Source organism: Myotis daubentonii, chromosome 15, assembly GCF_963259705.1.
Source record: "Myotis daubentonii chromosome 15, mMyoDau2.1, whole genome shotgun sequence".
Taxonomy (NCBI): domain Eukaryota; kingdom Metazoa; phylum Chordata; class Mammalia; order Chiroptera; family Vespertilionidae; genus Myotis; species Myotis daubentonii.
The window spans coordinates 1,557,451-1,576,005 of NC_081854.1; the positions used below are offsets into that span (position 1 = coordinate 1,557,451).

An 18,555-nucleotide genomic window follows, 5' to 3' on the forward strand; every position below is an offset into this window, starting at 1 on the left:
TCGACCCCCAAAGGGGTCGCACCCACAGGTTGAGAACCACTGGTATATGGGATGACGCTCCAACCATCTGAGCCACCTAGCGAGAGCGATCTTGGAGATATTTTATGCTTATTTTACAGAACTGATGTGACAAGTTTAAATTTTAAAAAATCATCCTTCACAAATGTAGTTTTCTGTCAGTTGTGATCGAAGTTACAGTGACCTACCCCATCTGCTCACACATTCCACAAAGGTAACAATATGTGGGTGTTTTCAAAAATAGCTTTTGCAGCCTGGCCGGCCTGGCTCAGTTGGTTGAGCATTGTCCCATGCTCCAGGAATTCACTGTTTCGCTTCCAGGTCGGGGCACATGGCTGGCTTTTAGGCTCAATCCCCAGCAGGGGGTGTGCAGGAGGGAGCCGACAGATGTTTCTCTCTCTTTTTTAAAAATATATTTTTATTGATTTCAGAGAGGAAGAGGGAGAGATAGAAACATCCATGATGAGAGAAAATCATGGACTGGCTGCCTCCCACAAGTCCCCCACTGGGGATCGAGCCCCAACCCGGGCATGTGTCCTTGATTGGAATCGAACCTGGGACCTTTCAGTTCGCAGGCCGACGCTCTATCCATTGAGCTAAAGCGGCCAGGGCAAATGTTTCTCTCTTGTCGATGTTTCTATCTCCCTCTCCCTTCCTCTCTGTGAAATCAATAAAACATTAAAAAAAAAAAAAAAACAACCAAAAACCCCCCCAGCTTTTGCAGAGGGAAGATGCACAGAGAAGCATCCAACTGTATATGACCAATTTACAAGAAAGAACCCTGACTCTGTCTTAGGTATGCCGCACAAGCTAGGAGGAGACAAAGCCATTATGGTGAACAGTTCCCAGGAGGAGCCTGGTACAGAAATCCAGGGTTTTCCCCAAGTGTTAGTCTGTTCAAGGTGCTATAACAAAATACCACAGACTGGGTGGCTTCAACCAAAAGAAACTCATTCCTCAGAGTTCAGGAGGCTGAGTCCTGGAGCAGGGAGCCAGCATGGTGGAATGCTTCCTGGCTGTAGACGCTGGTCTTTCTTTCTGTGTCCTGACCTGGCAGAGAGAAAGCGAATCTCCCTGGCGCTCTTTTTAAATATATTTTATTGATTTTTTTACAGAGAGGAAGGGAGAGAGATAGTTAGAAACATCCATGGGAGAGAAACATCGATCAGCTGCCTCCTGCACATCTCCCACCGGGGATGTGCCCGCAACCCAGGTACATGCCCTTGACCGGAATCGGACCTGGGACCTTTCAGTCCACAGGCCGACGCTCTATCCACTGTGCCAAACCGGTTTCAGCAAGTGCTCTTACTTTTTAACCCTTTTGGGTCCAACGTGGAGCTGAGGTCGACACCACAAACCACTGCGATTATATGCATTGTCAGTGAGGTGCTGGGCTTCATGTGGAGAAATGTTTCCAAAGATACCACACTGCCCTGACCGGTTTGGCTCAGTGGATAGAGCGTCCGCCTGCGGACTCAAGGGTCCCAGGTTCGATTACGGTCAAGGGCATGTACCTGGGTTGCCGGCACATCCCCGGTGGTGGTGGGGGGTGTGTGTGCAGGAGGCAGCTGATCGATGTTTCTCACTCTCTATCCCTCTCCCTTCCTCCTAGTAAAAAATCAATAAAATATATTTTTTAAAAAAGATACCACACTATGAAATGTTTTAAAGAATAAACTCTTTGATTAAACATACTTAATAATATAACCAGTGAATTTTTGGTTTAAACTTTAAAATAAGAACATTAAAAAGTTCAACATTCAATCCCGTCAATTAATTTGGACCAGACTGTTTGAATTCCAAAAATAAAATTGGACCGCAAAGGGTTAAGATACAAATCCTGTCATGAGGGCTCCACCCTCCTGTCCTCTAACCCCCATTTCTTCTCAAAGGCCCCATTTCCAAAGACCTGTACACTGGGGGTTTGGTTGGACTTCAACAATTACTTATTGCACATCAGTGTTCTTACATGAAAATACTGATGTTTGTTCATATAAATATAGACAAGTTTTTTTTTTCAAACAAAACAAGTAATTTCTCTCTGCTCTGAAGTTCCTCATTCTTCAGTATGTCATGTTTTTCTTTCCTTCATTAGCCGTGAGGCTTGTTAACTGTGTCATCTTTATCCACTCCAGGATTCACTCTTCGTTATGATCACCCAAAAATGACTGTCAGCTGAAAGTGGTACCCTGGTTTTCCAGAAAGTCCCTTCCTTATATGTGATAGTTCTCATTCTACAGGGACCAACCCAAACTCTTCATGTGACGTTAAATCAGGCTCAAAGCCCCATCCAAAACATGGACGGTTCCACTTTGTTGTATGTGACCAATGAAATAGCTACAATTCCACTTTAAAATAACTTTAAAAGTACATTGGAGCCCGGCTGGCGTGGCTCATTGGGTGAGGGTCCACCTATGAACCAGAAGGTCATGGTGCAATTCCCGGTCAGGGGCACATGCCTGGGTTGTGAGCTCGATCCTCAGTGTGGGGCATGCAGGAGGCAGCTGATCCATGATTCTCTTTCATCTCTGATGTTTCTATCTCTCTCTCCCTCTCCCTTCCTCTCTGAAGTAAAAAAATATATTAAAAAAAAAACATATAAAGGAAAACGACACTGGGAATAAAATATCAGTGATTCTTATCAAATGAAGAATTGTCTTTATGAAAAAGGACCGATCCAACCATCTGAGCTTAGTGAAGACCTATGATAAGGTCTCTGCCTCAGCTAACTTCAGATTCTTAGGTCAAAGTCATCAAGGACTTTTGCCCTTTGGCTTTCAAAGGGGGAAGCATCATCAAACGGCCCCGTTTCTACAAAATGTGTGTTAGAGACCAATGCACTTCCCCCCTGCCTCTGCCTCTGCTCCTTTGGGACTCAGTCTTTGCTTTTGTAACACCCTTAGGCTTTTTTTTCTGAATGGGAATTCTGATGTCGAACCAGGGATGAGCTCCGGCTGTACGCCTTCCCACACTTCCTGCATTCGTAGGGTTTCTCTGAGGAATGACTTCTCTGATGCCGGATGAGGTCGGAGCCACTGCTGAAGGCCTTCCCACACTCATTACATTCGTAGGGTTTCTCTCCTGTGTGGCTTCTTTCGTGTAGAATAAGGGACGTGCGCTGACTGAAGGCCTTCCCGCAGGTCTTGCACGTGTACGGTTTCTCTCCGGTGTGGATCCTTTCGTGCTGGGCAAGGTGCGCGCTCTGACTGAAGGCCTTGCCACACTGATCGCATTCATACGGCCTGTCTTCAGTGTGGATTCTCTTGTGCCGCGTGAGAGATATTCGGTGACTGAAGGCTTTCCCACATTCCTCGCACTGGTACGGTTTTTCTCCAGTATGAATTCTCTGATGTTCGATAAGAAATGACTGGCGGCCGAAAACTTTATTACATTTGTTGCATTTGAAAGGCTTCTCTTCAGAATGAATGTTCTGATGTATTTTAAGGTTGGCAGTTTCAGAAAACATCTTCCCACATTCCTTACATTCAAAGAGCTTCTTTTTCCTCCTGTGAACTTTCTGATGTTGAATAAGGGATGAACGCCGATGACAGACCTTCTCGCATTTATTGCACCTGTACAGTTTCTCTCCACCGTGAATTTTTAGATGTAGAATAAGGGTCGAAAGCCGCTGGAACACCGTCTCACACTTAGGGCATTTGTAGGGTTTCTCCGAAGCATGAATTCTCTGATGAAGCATGATGGATGAGATCCTATTAAAAGATTTTCCACATTTCCTACATTTATAAGGATTCTCTAAATGGTGGCTGCTCTGCGGACGCGAGGCCTTCTCACCCTCATCAGTTTTCTCTCCAGTATGAACTCTTCTTTGATGTAGAACGAGGACTGATTTCTTTCGGAAGCCTCTCCCACATTTGCCGCATTCATGGATTTTCTTTCCCTTGTGGATTTTCCTGTGAAGTGAAAGGGATGACCTTCGAATGAAGGATTTCCCCCATTTCCTGCACTGGTGGGCATTTTCATCAAGGAGAGTTTTCTGATGTATCCTGAGGGTTGGACACGGACTCAAGGCCTGCCCACAGTCAAAGGTTCCCCTCCCACCATGACTTTTCTCATGTAGAAGCAGCGTGGTTCTTTGCGTGAAGGTTTCCCCACATTCATCACATTCGTGGCGTTTCTTTGCATTGTGCATTCTCTGATGCAGGAGGAGGGATGAGACCTGTCTGAAGGCTTTTCTACAATGACTACATTCGTAAGGTCTCTCTTCAGTATGGGAATTCTGATGAAGTTTTAGAGATAAGCTTTGACTAAAGGTTTTCCCACAGTCATTACATTTTAAAGCCTTCTTCCCTGGATGCACTTTCTTGGGTTTCTTTAGGAGTGAATTTTTCGTGCAGCCTCTCTTTCCTGTGGGACCTTTTCGTGCTGCAGAAACTGGTTTCTGGTAGTTGCTTTGCCCAGGTTTGTTGCAATGATCGGGATGGAACTTGTTGGTCTCACATTTAGACCCTGAGTGTGAAAGACATCAACAAATTAAACGTCTGTTTTCTTATTTATTTTTTTTTAAATCGTCATGTAAGAAGCTAAGTTGAATTGACAGAAAATTTCCTAGAGTATAAGCAAAAAATTCATCAAACTTTACCACAAGAATAATCCCATTTTTTAAAGTTGAAAATATCTGAAAGCTGTGCATCTAAATCAAATGTGTCCTTTCTGGGACAATAGATTGCAGTATTATTTTCCTTTACTTTGATTTTTCCCATTTTCTGAAATGTACATGTCCCTTAAGAGTATCAAAACAGTCATTAAAAATGACTAAAGTGCCGAAACCGGTTTGGCTCAGTGGATAGAGCGTCGGCTTGCGGACTGAGAGGTCCCGGGTTCGATTCCGGTCAAGGGCATGTACCTGGGTTGCGGGCGCATCCCCAGTAGGAGATGTGCAGGAGGCAGCTGATCGATGTTTCTCTCTCATCGATGTTTCTAGCTCTCTATCTCTCTCCCTTCCTCTCTGTAAAAAATCAATAAAATATATTAAAAAAAAAATGACTAAAGTAGCTAAAGGAAAGGCTCCGGCAGCTCTCTGTGATTGTATTGTGGTTAGTACTCAGCGTTGTGAAATGCCAAAGGAGTAGTGAAAAGTGAAAAACATCAGAAGAGAAATTTAAACCTGCTTGAACACCTTTTGATATTTTTCCAGAATTAAGGTTAAGGAAAAAATAATACTGTGAAATTAGAATTTCATTAGCCTGATTAAATCGGAGGCTGGGTTGGCTTTTAACTAAATACTCATTTTTGCAAGAGTCACTGGGAACTCTCTTTTGAAGAGAGAAACCACTAACCTCAAGTTCTAGACTCTGTGAAAATATCCTTCAGGAGTGAAAGAGAAATAAAGACTTTCTCAGACAAACAAGCGTTGAGAGAATTCACTGCCAGTAGACTTGCGCCATCAATCCAGGTGGAAGGTGACCCCAGATCTTGAAAATCCCCCCCGGCTGCACCACAGCAAGGAAACGAAGGCCTCATCATGAATTGCTGGACCACTCCTGGTCATACCATCCTTGGCTACATTTGCCTTGCAGGAATATTTATTATTCTACTCTTCGTTCCAGTGGTTCACTGCTGTGGACCCCCCCAGTGAACAGGAACAGGGGGAATCGCATACTTCCCTTAATCATAGCCTGTATGTTCCCACTCTCCCTTGCAAGTACATATCCATCCTGCCCCTGCTTAACCAGGACCCAGGATGACACTATTGTAAGTCTTTCCTCTTATCAGGGGAGCTACTGCTACACTGGAGTGAAGCTCTGTATACGGAAAAGACAGGTCTACTGGACAGTACCCAGGGCCAACATCCAACAGGTTGCCTCCCAGAGGGTCTAGGCAACTCCACTCTCAAGGCTGAAAACACCACCTCCCCCTGGTGCTCCCCTGCAGGAATATTCGACGTGTGTGGGACCACTGCTTACCCATGCCTGCCTGCAAACTGGACGGGAGTGTGCACTCCTGCCTATCTAACCCCAGATATATCTATTATACCCAACAACCAATCCTTTGAAACCGTTCTAAAAGCAGTATCTAGATATAAAAGAGCTCTGCAAGTGACTCCCCTTCTAATAGCACTCGGAGTTGCGGGAGGCATAGGAGCCGGGGGAGGGGGAGGGGGGAATAGCTCACTCTATCTCCTCTTATCAAGTTTTAACCCAAGAATTTTCAGAAGATAGAGAGAGAGTAGCTGAGACTCTAATCGTCCTGCAGGATCAAGTGGATTCCTTCGCCACAGTAGTACTACAGAATACAAGAGGATTAGACTTACTAACAGCAGAAAGAGGTGGAATCTGCCTCTTCTTAGGAGAAGAGTGCTGCTTTTATGCCCACCACTCAGGCATTGTCAGAGATAAGGCTAAGGATCTACTTGAACGAGCAACAAAAAGAAGACAGGAGCTATACGAGTCCTGGGCTGCTTGGGTGGGGGTGGGGGAGTAATCTAGAAATGGCTTCTCCCATTGACAGGAACACTGTTAATGCTACTCATAGCCGTAACCTTAGGACAATGTCTTCTAAATTTCTTAACTTGCTTTATCTCATCTCACCTAGATGCCTTTAAACTTCAAATGGTCCTACAAACCAGAAGAATTCCCTACAAACCCCTCTGAGAGGAAGAAACGGGAGGCTAACCCCTTGGTCGTTGTCCCTCATCAGCAGGAAGCACCTAAGAGTGGTCGTTGTGCCTGTTCTTCATAAAACCCCGTAGTCGTGTGGGACAAGGGGGAGGGGGAGGGGGGATGAGAAGAGGCTGAAGGCTAATTCCTTCTATAACATCTGGTTCCCTCTAAGGGAACTTTCCTCAAGCAGAACAATGTAACCCAGGTGGGAAAATATAACCCACTGCCTTTTCCTGCAGTCTGGGCTAGCCAAGATTTCTTGTCTGTTTGCTCACGTTAACAGAGGCCATGAATCGTAAAATACACAACCGCTGGAGAGGGCTGTCCGTGCTGGCGCCAGACCAGGCCCTTAGGTCTGGTCTCATGACCCCCAGCCCCACACATGGGACTTTTCGCAAAGCCCCCCGAATGATCCGGAAGGTCCATTCCATACTTGGGGAACAAAGAAGCCAAAAAGGTATAAAGGAAAAGCTTCCACCGGATTTCTTTGTTCAGATTTTTGGAGGTGACTCCACTAAGACCGCCGGCGTAATAAAGCTGTGTAACTCCATTTCTCTAAGCATTGTTTTGGTTTTTCTCCTGTCTTCTGTAACACTTGAACACCTTTTGATATTTTCCCAGAATTAATGTTAAGAAAAAATAATACTGTGAAATTCGAATTTCATTAGGCTGATTAAACTGGCGGCAGGGTTGGCTTTTAACTGCTCATTTTTGCAAGAGTCACTGGGAACTCTTTTTTTAAAAAAAAAACATATTTTATTGCTTTTTTACAGAGAGGAAGAGAGGAATAGAGAGTTAGAAACATTGATAACAGAGAAACATTGATCAGCTGCCTCCTGCACACCCCCTACTGGGGATGTGCCCGCAACCAAGGTACATGCCCTTGACCGGAATTGATCCTGGGACCCTTCAGTCCTCAGGCCGACGCTCTATCCACTGAGCCAAACCGGTTAGGGCTTACTTTGTTATTATAAGGTAGTTATGCTACCCGTGAAGTAGTACAGTGTTATTTGAAAGTGGGCTTGGATTAGTTGTAAATATATACTGTAAATTCTACGGTATCCACTAAAGAAAACGTTTTTATTTTATTTATTTATTTATTTTTAAAATATATTTTATTGATTTTTTACATAGAGGAAGGGAGAGAGACAGAGAGCCAGAAACATCGATGAGAGAGAAACATCGATCAGCTTCCTCCCGCACATCCCCCACTGGGGATGTGCCCGCAACCCAGGCACATGCCCTTGACCGGAATCGAACCCGGGACCCTTGAGTCCGCAGGCCGACGCTCTATCCACTGAGCCAAACCGGTTTCGGCGAAAACGTTTTTAAAGTATAAGTAATATGTTGCAAAAGGCAAAATGGAATCATGTAAAATGAAGAAAAAAAAATTAAAGAAAAATAGAAAAAGAATTAAAATCACAAAAGGCAGAAAAGACGTGGAAGGCAAAAATAGGAACAAAGAATAAAGGCAATAAATAGAGAATAGCAACAAATATGGTTACTACATATTATTTCTGATATTGCATATCAACTATATCAATAATCACTATGAAAGTAAATGGTCTCAATGCACCAATTGAAAGAAATTGTCAGCGTGGATCAAAAAACATACACGAACCAACTATATGCTGTCTGTACGAAATCCACTTTAGATATAAAGACACATGAGATTAACAGTAAATGAAGGAGAAAAAATATACCATCCCAACACTAGTCAAAAGAAAGCAGTAGTGGATATATTGATTTTGGACATAGCCGACTTAAAAAGAAGGAAAGTTATCATAAATAAAAAGGGGAATTACAAGATGATAAAGGGGTCAATTCTTCAGGAAGACATAACAATTCCTTTGTGTGTGCCTAACAACAGGGCATCAACCTAATTGAGACAAAAACTGATCGACCTACCAGGAGAACTAGACGAATCCGCTATCACAGCCGGGAACTTCAATACCCCCTCTCGGAAACGGACAGAGCCAGCAGGCAGAAGATCAGTAAGGACACAGTAAAACTCAACCACACCGTCATGCAACTATACAATATGTAACTGACATCTGCAGACTACTTCATCCAACAGCAGAATGGTGTTATTCTCAAGCTCACCTGGAATACTCACCAAGACAGAGTGAAAAGGCAACCTGAGGAATGGGAGAAAACGCTTGCAAATCACATCTATACTAATAAAAGGGTAATATGCTAATTAGACCAGGTCGACCAGACATCTTCCAGATATCCAGATTCCTTCTGGACAAAGCCATGGTGGTGGGGGCTGAGGCAGAGGCGGTTAGGGGTGATCAGGCCGGCAGGGGAGCAAGCTGTTAGGAGGCGATCAGGCCGGCAGGGGAGGGCAGCTGGGAGCAACCATGCAGGCAGGCAGGTGAGTGGTTAGGAGCCAGCGGTCCCGGATTGGAGAGGGTATAGGCCAGGCTGAGGGATTCCCCCTGCTCCCTGTGCACGAATTTCATGCACCAGGCCTCTAGTATCTGATAAGAGGCTAAAATGCAGAATATATAAGGAAATTCTACAAGTAAACAAGGAATGACAATCCTATTGAAAATGGGCAAAGGACTTTACTAGTTCTCCAAAGAAGATAGACAAATGGCTAATGAACATATGAAAAGATGTTCAACATCACCAATCATTGGGGACATGCAAATTGAGCCCGCAATATCACCTCACACCCATAAGGATGGCTACCACAAAAACAAAACAGAACAAAAAACTGAAAACCACCACTGCTGACAAGATGGTAAGTTGGAAGCCTTGTGCACCACTGGAGGAAATGAGAAATGGTGCAGATATTGTGGAATGCAGTAGGGAGGTTTCTCAGAAAATTAAAAAACAAAACCACCATATGATCCGTGATCCCACTTCTGGGTACATATGCAAAGGAATTAAAACCAGGGTCTCAAAGTGTCATCTGTGCTCACGTGTCCATAGCACCATTATTCACAGTAGCCAAGAGGCGGAAGAAACGCGCAGGTCCATCAACAGATGAATAGAGCCCTAGCCGGTTTGGCTCAGTGGACAGAGCGTCGGCTGGTGGACTAAAGGGTCCCAGGTTCAATTCTGGCCAAGGGCACATGCCCGGGCTGCGGGCTTGAACCCCCCCAGTGGAGGGCATGCAGGAGGAAGCTGATCCATGATTCTCTCTCATCATTGATGTTTCTATCTCTCTCCCTCTCCCTTCCTCTCTGAGATCAATAAAAAACATAATGAATGAATTTTAAAAACGTGGTAGAGTCATCCCTACATATCCTCGGGGGATTGGTCCAGGATCCCCATGGAGACTAAAATCCATGGATGCTCAAGTCCATTCTATAAAATGACATAGTATTTGCAACATAATCTCCATCCATAAACTTTAAATCATCTCTAGATTGCTTATTATACGTACATAAAACAATGTAAATGCTGTATAAATAGTTACTATACTGCATTGTTAAGAGAATAATAAGGGGGGAAAATGTATACATTTAGTACAGATCAGTGGTTCTCAACCTTCCTAATGCCGCGACCCTTTAATACAGTTCCCCATGTTGTGGTGACCCCCAACCATAACATTTTTGTTGTTTCTTCATAACTGTAATTTTGTTACTGTTATGAATAGTAATGTAAATATCTGATATGCAGGATGTATTTTCAGGGGTCGCGACCCACAGGTTGAGAACCGCTGGTATAGATGCAACCACTGTAGGCCTAATTACATAGTACCCGTTGGCAACATTAACATTTCCCTCCCAAATGTTTTCTTTTCCTTTTTCTTTTTTTTTTTTTAAACTAATGCTTCATTTTTTTTTTTAAATATATTTTATTGATTTTTTACAGAGAGGAAGGGAGAGAGATAGAGAGTTAGAAACATTGATGAGAGAGAAACATCAGCCGCCTCCTGCACATCTCCTACTGGGGATGTGCCCGCAACCCAGGTACATGCCCTTGACCGGAATCGAACCTGGGACCTTTCAGTCCGCAGGCTGACGCTCTATCCACTGAGCCAAACTGGTTTTGGCCTTTTCCTTTTTCTTTATTGATTAAGGTATTACATGTAGAGAGCGCCTGGGAAAGGCTCCTGAGGCGATTGTCATCTGAATCCATTGGCACCTGGCAGAGCCATGACCTGGAAACATACCTTGCCATAGGCAGGTGTGTTGTCAGCCTGACCTTTAGCTCAGGCACCAGGGGGTGAGTTTCCTGATCTAAGTTCAGCCAGGCACCAGTGCTGGAAGCTAATTCCAGCAGGTCATAAATGCAAGTTCATCAAAAGGTTGTTGGACTGCCCTAACTGGTTTGGCTCAGTGAATAGAGCATTGGCCTGTGGACTCAAGGGTCCTGGGTTCAATTCCGGTCAAGGACATGTACCTTGGTTGCGGGCACATCCCCAGTGGGGAGTGTGCAGGAGGCAGCTGATCTATGTTTCTCTCTCATCGATGTTTCTAACTCTCTATCCCTCTCCCTTCCTCTCTGTAAAAAAATCAGTAAAATATATTTTAAAAAAAAGGTTGGTGGACCTTGAGCCTTTAGCAAGAGCTGGAAAAATCACATGTTATTGCCTGCTGGGAATGGCTAAGGGCATTTCCCCAAACCTGAAAAGGATGCATAATTGATTGCTTGCTTCCAGACAGTTGAGGGCACTTCAGTCTACATGTTACTGCCTCCTACTGGCGAAACACCTGAACAGCTGTAGGCAGTTCCCCCAACCCAACAATGCCTCCGTTTACTACACCTTGGTGTTTGATGCGTATATCTACCTTGCCTTAGGACAATCCTATCTACTAAAGAGGGAATATGTTAACTGATCCTCACGCTGTCACAAAGATGGAGGCGCCCACAGCCACTAGATGCTGGTGCCCAGTCCCCATAGCCAAGCCTGCTCTGGTGTCTGCCAGTCCCCTCAGCCTCCCAGCTGCCCAGGGCTGGCCTGAGGTGCAGGCAAGCCTCGGATGGTGGCTGCCCAGCAACCCAGGGTGAGCCCGAGGGATGACCAAACGACTGAAAAAGCAGGTTGCATGGGGCGACCAAGCCGGTGGGGGGAAGGGGGGCAGTTAGGAGTGACCAGTCCCACAGGGAGGGGGCAGCTGGGGGCGATCAGGCCAGCATGCAGAGGCAGTGAGGGGCTATCAGGCCGGCAGGGGGCCAGTTAGGGGCGACCAGGCAGGCAAGCAGGTGAGCAATTAGGAGCCAGCAGTCCAGAATTGTGAGGACCCAGATTGGACAGGGTGCAGGCTGGGCTGTGGGGACCCCCCTGCACCCCATACACAAAGTTCATGCACCAGGCCTCTACTCTGTGTTAATAAAGAGCAAGGGGTCCAGAGATTCAAGAGAACTTGGTTTCTTTTTTAAAAAAAATATATTTAATTGATTTTTTACAGAGAGGGAGGGAGAGGGATAGAGTTAGAAACATCGATGAGAGAGAACCATTGATCAGCTGCCTCTTGCACACCCCTTGGTTACAGGGGATGTGCCTGTAACCAAGGTACATGCCCTTGACCGGAATCGAACCTGGGACCCTTCAGTCTGCAGGCCAATGCTCTATCCACTGAGCCACACCGGTTAGGGCAACTTGGTTTCTTTAGGTAAGTCTCCTCTGGCTCCCCAAAATGCCTTCCAAAATTATGTTTTGTTTCTGGACTCTTTAATAATTTACCACAGCCCTTCCTCCAGATTCCTGAACCCTTCTAGGTGCTGGACAAGACCCCCAGCAGCCCGGAACGGACACAATTATCCGTGCCTAGCCAGAAGTGATGATTACAAAGAAGCCACAAGAACACACGTGATTTCCTTTATTTTAAACTTTAGTAAAACTTCCTGGTATCTTAGTGTATAAAATACACGCAGTCTCCATCAGAGGACAGCTGTCACACCTAGCCCCAGCTTTTCCCTTCTATCTTTGTGTCTTTTTCTTTCATTTTCTCAATCCCCAGCTGTCCCTACTTAAGATCTGGACTGTGTTCTAGCCTAGCCACACTCAACGTGGTAAAAGAAAGAATATTTATATGTACATATGTGTCCTTATCACCTCATTCCCCCAAATGTTTTCAATCCACAGTTGGTTATATTCACAAATGTAGAACGGATATGGAAGGCCGAATTTGTATGCATACAATGGAATATTATGCCCTTAAAAAGAAGGAAATTCTTGTACTAGCTGGTTTGGCTCAGTGGCTAGAGTCTGTCGGCCTGTGGACTCAAGGGTCCCAGGTTAGATTCTGGTTGGGGGCATGTGCCTTGGTTGCAGACACATCCCCCGTGGGAGGTGTGCAGGAGGCAGCTCAGCGATGTTTCTTACTCTCTAATCCTCTCTCTTCCTCTCTGTAAAAAATCAATAGAATATATTTTTTTTTAAAAAGAGAAGGAAATTCTGTCACATGGCACAATGTGGATGAACCTCAAGGCTATCAAGCTAAGTAAAAAAAGCCAGTCAGAAAGGTCAAATACTGTGTGATTCCATTCCTATGAAATAGCTACAATCATCCAAACTGCAGAGACGGAGCAGGAAGGTGGCTGCCAGGGGCTGAGGGGGACCAGAACTTATAGGGCAGCCCTGACCGGTGTGGCTCAGTGGATAGAGCATCGGCCTGCAGACTCAAGGGTCTCAGGTTCAATTCCGGTCAAGGGCATGTACCTTGGTTGCGGGCACATCCCCAGTGGGGGGTGTGCAGGAGGCAGCTGATGGATGTTTCTCTCTCATCGATATTTCTAGCTCTCTGTCCCTCTCCCTTCCTCTCTGTAAAAAATCAAGAAAATATATTTTAAAAAAAAAGAAAAAAAAGAAACGGAATAGATATGAGATCTGTTAAAAAAAAAAAACAACTTAGAAGGCAGTGTTTCAGTGTTGCAAGATACAACATTCTAGAGATCTGCTGCATGACAATGTGAATATACTCAAGTGCACATTTAAAAATGGTTAGGATAGTATATTTAATTTCACTAGTGGCCTGGTGAATGAAATTCATGCACATTAGAAGGGAATTAAGTAGAGGAAATATCTTAACACATTGTATGCGGGAAACGTATTTACACGTTTTACGTATTTATATGTTCTACCAGTGTAGTAGAGCGCGGGACACGTATTACTACGTTTTTTATAGACTAGCGGTAGAATGCGGGTAACGTATAAATACGTAAACTAAAGTTATCGTAATTTTACTGAACGTTGCCAGTTGCGCACAAAATTAGCAAAAATGGCCCGCACCACCTGTTAGTGCGCGATAAAAACTACCCGCAAACAATGTGTTAATATTGCTATTTGCCCTTTCTCTATAATGGAAGTGTTAGAGATGCAAGAGAATTAGTAAAATGTATATGAAATAATGTATGTTTATTAATAAATAACATGATATAACAAGACATGATATAAAAACAATAACGATATAAAAAACATCATCTAAAAACACCAAAAACGTGATAGAAAAATAACCCTGATACAAACGAGTTATAAAATGATTAAACTTATTCCAATATCTCCCTGTACACCACATTAAGAGTGAAAATACTTTCAGAGTACGTGACTTAATTTCCCTTGTGCTGAAGTATTTAGAACTTTAACATCACACCCTTTGAACTTGAGAGAAAGCAACATATAACAGATCCTGTCCGAAAACGAGTTCAGGTAGGAATATTTCTACTCTGTCTAGAGTTTGTCCTTAATAGTCACCCTAAATGCTGGCATCCCGGGAAACTGTCTTTGAATCAATTTAAATGGGAGGCCAGTGTCAGATGGGCAAAAATCACATCAACCTCAGAGAAACCTCCCTCTCTGCAGATTCTGTTATTCCTTCTGCTTTGATTATGTTAGGTCACAATCTTTTAATAATAAATTGAGGACCATTACAAAGACCTATTTACTATTAAGATTTCTCAGTAGCACCATGATTGTAATGCTATCAATTTTAATTTATGACACGGCATTCCTGAATGAGTAATACTAGTAAGAAATTCAATGGGAAAACTTTCCTTTTCAGTACTACCTGTTGAATCAATGGAATCATCACTCAAATATGTGTGAAAATCTCCATTGAGTACATCCAAAATTTCTTCATTTAATTTTTAAAACTGCTCATTTTTTTGAGAAAGGACTGCACGCTTAGCCTCACATTTAATGAGGTACATTGTGCCAATAGTTCCCCGTTAGATGCTTTCTGTCGCCGAAGCCGCCTTTTTTCAACTTCAGCGGCACGTTGCTCCTCAGACATATTCTGTCGATAGCGCCGTATTTTTTCGGCTTCGTATTTACGGTATGCCAACAGTTGCTCTTCAGAAAAATTCTGTCGCCGAAGCCGCCTTCTTTCAGTTTCATAGGCACGTTGCTCTGCAGACATTTTCTGTCGATAACGCCGGCTTCTTTCGGCTTGAGATCTACGTCGTGCCAATAGTTGCTCTTCAGATAAATTTTGTCGCTGACGCCGCCTTCTTTCAGCTTCAGAGATACATTGCTCTTCAGGCGTCCGCGGGACCTCCCTCCATGGCGGGCAAGCAGCTCTGCCATGAACGCGTCTGTTCTTGCAGTCTCCTGGTGACCGGCAGTTACGACGTGAGGGCGTGACAACCATTAGCACATTACCTCTTTATCATACAGGATACTTTTTACCACAACTAAAAAGCCTCAGAGAAGTGTAAAAAAAATCCCACACAACTTGATCAACCAAAGAGGAACCTATTAGATAAGGGACTGAGTTCTTACCAAGGTGTCAAAATGAACAGTATGGAAAAGATTTTTAATTTTTGAAAGGACTGAGGACAATGCTGCAGCTGGAAGATCATCGCTGGAGTGCTAGCATTAAATCAGTGGGAATACGCTTTCTCTGAGGGAAGTGTGACTGACAAGGCAGGGACAAGGCTGTTAAGACCCGAGCTTCTGAGACTAAAAGCTGGGCTCACCCCCAGCCCTCGGCCACTCCCTAGCTGGGTCTCAGTGTTCTCATCCCTAACACAGGAGTAACAGTGCCCGCCTCACAGCACTGCTGGGAGCGCCTGCCGCGGGAAGAGTGCCTGCACCCAGGAAGGGCCTATGAAATGGTACTCTTCTCCCTGAGGGGGACGGTCATCCTGGGGCCACGGGGTGGGGGAGGGGCTCTCGAGGGTCAGCCTGCAGGTGGCCCTCCCACCATGGCATGTGCTTGTACACCGTCCCAGGCCCTGGCTGTCACTCACCCAGGCCACAGGGTATTCTCACGAATCTCTCCATCCAGGGTGCTTGTCCCTTCTCCAACAAGGCGATCATACTTGGCTTCCGACAGCACAGTCCTGCACACAGGAAAACACGGGATTGAGCAGGACGTGGCACCACGGCACCGGGGCCAAGGCCTGTGCCGATGGGAAGGGGATTCGCGGGCACAGAGGGAGCGTGGAGGAGGCAGGCTCAGGCACACCTGCCGTTCTTCCTAACTACAGAGCCAACCAGTTTCCTGGGAAGTTGGAGCAGGAGCGCGAGGACGGCTGCATCTGCAGTGCCATCTCTGTGTCACCCATGCCCATTGTGCCCCTTTAACAGCGCCTGTTCGGTGACTTCCTGACACATCTCTCTCTCTCTCTCTCTCTCTCTCTCTCTCTCTCAACACAAGCGAGGTCCTCAAAAGGTTACATACACAGTGACTATGTGAGCAGCAATTCCGCTCATAGGTACATGCATCTCCAAGAGAAATGGAAATATGCACCCCCACAAACACTCAGACACAAAGGTCAAGCGGCATATTCCTAAGAGCTGTAGCGTGGAAACAGCACAGGGGCCCGTCATGGATTCACGAATGTGGCCTGTATCATGGGCTGTTAGTGGGCCGTAAAGAGGACCGTGCCGTGGGTGCACTGTTGTGAAGGCAAACCCCTATTCTGTAAAACTTCTGTTCGGAATTCTCTGCTATCCTTTGGACGGCCTCTAATTCTGAAAAAGTAACTTTGCTTTCTAGCCTGCTTGAATAATGGGGGAGAAAAACTAAGCTGTCTGACCGTGTAGGCCAGAGACTAGATACACCCAATGCCATGCCAGGTGCATTTTTTAATTGGATGGAACTGTATAGTTTTCAAGGCCGCCGCCAGCAAGCGCACAAAGGGCTGGCTCTTCCATAAAAAGGGAAGTTCTGCTTGTAGCTTTGCTTAGAATTTGATTCATTTCCCTAGGCCCACCGCGGTGAATAAAGTGTAACTCCAAACTCTCAGAGCGTGGCTTGGTTCTCGTCCGGTTTCTCTGTGACGCTGTCACCCACTGCAGCTTGGATGAACCTTGAGAACACGGTGCCCCGTGGAAGGAGGAGACACCAAGGACCACGTCCTGTGTGACTCCATGTCCGTGAAAGGCAGGAACTGGCAAGTTCTAGGGCCAGAGAGGGACTAGTGTTTGCCAGGCGGGGGGCTCAGTGGGCGTGGGTGGGGACAGGGACAGTGAGTGCGAAGGGCCTGGGTTTCTCCTGGGGTGAAGGGGTCCTAGATGGACGGTGACGATGGATGCACACCCGTCGATAGAACAGAAACCCTGAGTGTACCCCTCCTAGGAGAGGATGCACAGTGTGCGAGTCATATCTCCATAAAGCTGCTAAAACAAAGCCAACCCTCACTGGGGTAGCTTGTTTCCCTGACCACTGACGGCCAGGTTCCCGTCCCTCAGGGCCAGCGGGGTGGGGGCTCACCGAGAGAGACCAGGGTCTGGTAGTTCTCCAACATGACGTTCTTGTACAGACCTCTCTGCTCGGGGCTCAGTCCCTCCCACTCCTCCTGGGAGAAGTAGATGGCCAGGTCCCCGAACGTCACCACCTGCAACGGAAAATCCCACAAGGGTCACAGTGGGCTCGTGTGTCCACACACCTGGAGCAGGCAGCGGACTGTCCCAAATGGGAGATGCAGGGGCCAGGAACCTACTCGGGACCTGGAGACAGGAGCCCAAAGGGGCAGGAGTATTAACACAAGACGACACAGTGTGGCCTGATGTTAAAGACTGTGCCTTCCCTGACCGGTGTGGCTCAGTGGATAGAGAGTCAGCCTGCGGACTGAAGGGTCCCAGGCTCGATTCCGGTCAAGGGCATGTACCTTGGTTGCGGGCACATCCCAGTAGGGGGTGTGCAGGGGCAGCTGATGGATGTTTCTCTCTCACTGATGTTTCTTACTCTCTATCTCTCTCCCTTCCTCTCTGTAAAAAAATCAATAAAATAGATTTAAAAAATAAAAAAGGCTGTGTGCCTGGCCTACGTGGCTCAGCAGTTGAGTGTTGACCTATGAACTAGGAGGTCATGGTTTGATTCCAGTCAGGGCACATGCCCAGGATGCAGGCTCAATCCTGGGAGGGGGCGTGCAGGGGGCAGCTGATCCATGATTCTCTTTCATCATTGATGTTTCTCTCTCTCTCTCCCTCCCTCTCTGAAGTTAATACAAATACATGAAGAGAAAAGAAGACTTTCACAGATGGCATGTTAACTTGGACTTCTGGGCACCGAGTCTAGGCATCTTCCTGGGCTCCTACCCGTACGTCTTGGTCTACTTAGCGCTCACAGTAGACGTGACCCGGCACTGCCAAGAGGACTGCAGCACTGACAGGCCAGGGGAGGGGGGGGGAGGGGACTGAGTGACGCTCTCACAGACCCTGCATGGAGCAGGGCAGCCTGACTTGGCTCCCGGCCAACTACCTGCTCACTGAAGGGCCCGTGAGTACATCCCACTCAGCAGAAGGGTCTCTGAAGATGTCACCACGGGCTCCCTCTTCAGTGGCCTGAGCAGGGGGCTGCCAGGGCTGCCTAGGCGGCCAATGGACTTGCAGGCCCCGAGAGGTGGCTCCTCTCCGCCCATCACTGTCGAGGTGGGCGGGGAGCCAGGGAGACCCAGGCAGGAGCTGGGTTGGGCTTGCGGCTGCTGGTTCAAAGATGGAAGAAGGGCCGTGTGGACAGCAGAGGAAGGAGTGGAGAAGGTGAGGCCGCAGCCAGCTGACGCCCGGATT

At 46.2% G+C, this 18,555-nt stretch overlaps 1 protein-coding gene across 1 annotated transcript; it reads right to left on the bottom strand.

The window, feature by feature from the left end:
• Positions 1-1,586: 1,586 nt before the first annotated feature.
• On the bottom strand, positions 1,587-18,555 carry ZNF667 (zinc finger protein 667; the record flags this gene model as incomplete). The annotated part of the gene is made up of 4 exons (XM_059667332.1): positions 1,587-4,485; positions 15,789-15,881; positions 17,258-17,381; positions 18,274-18,555. Coding segments are annotated over 4 exons (2,067 nt in total), but the record flags the coding sequence as incomplete, so codon positions are not given.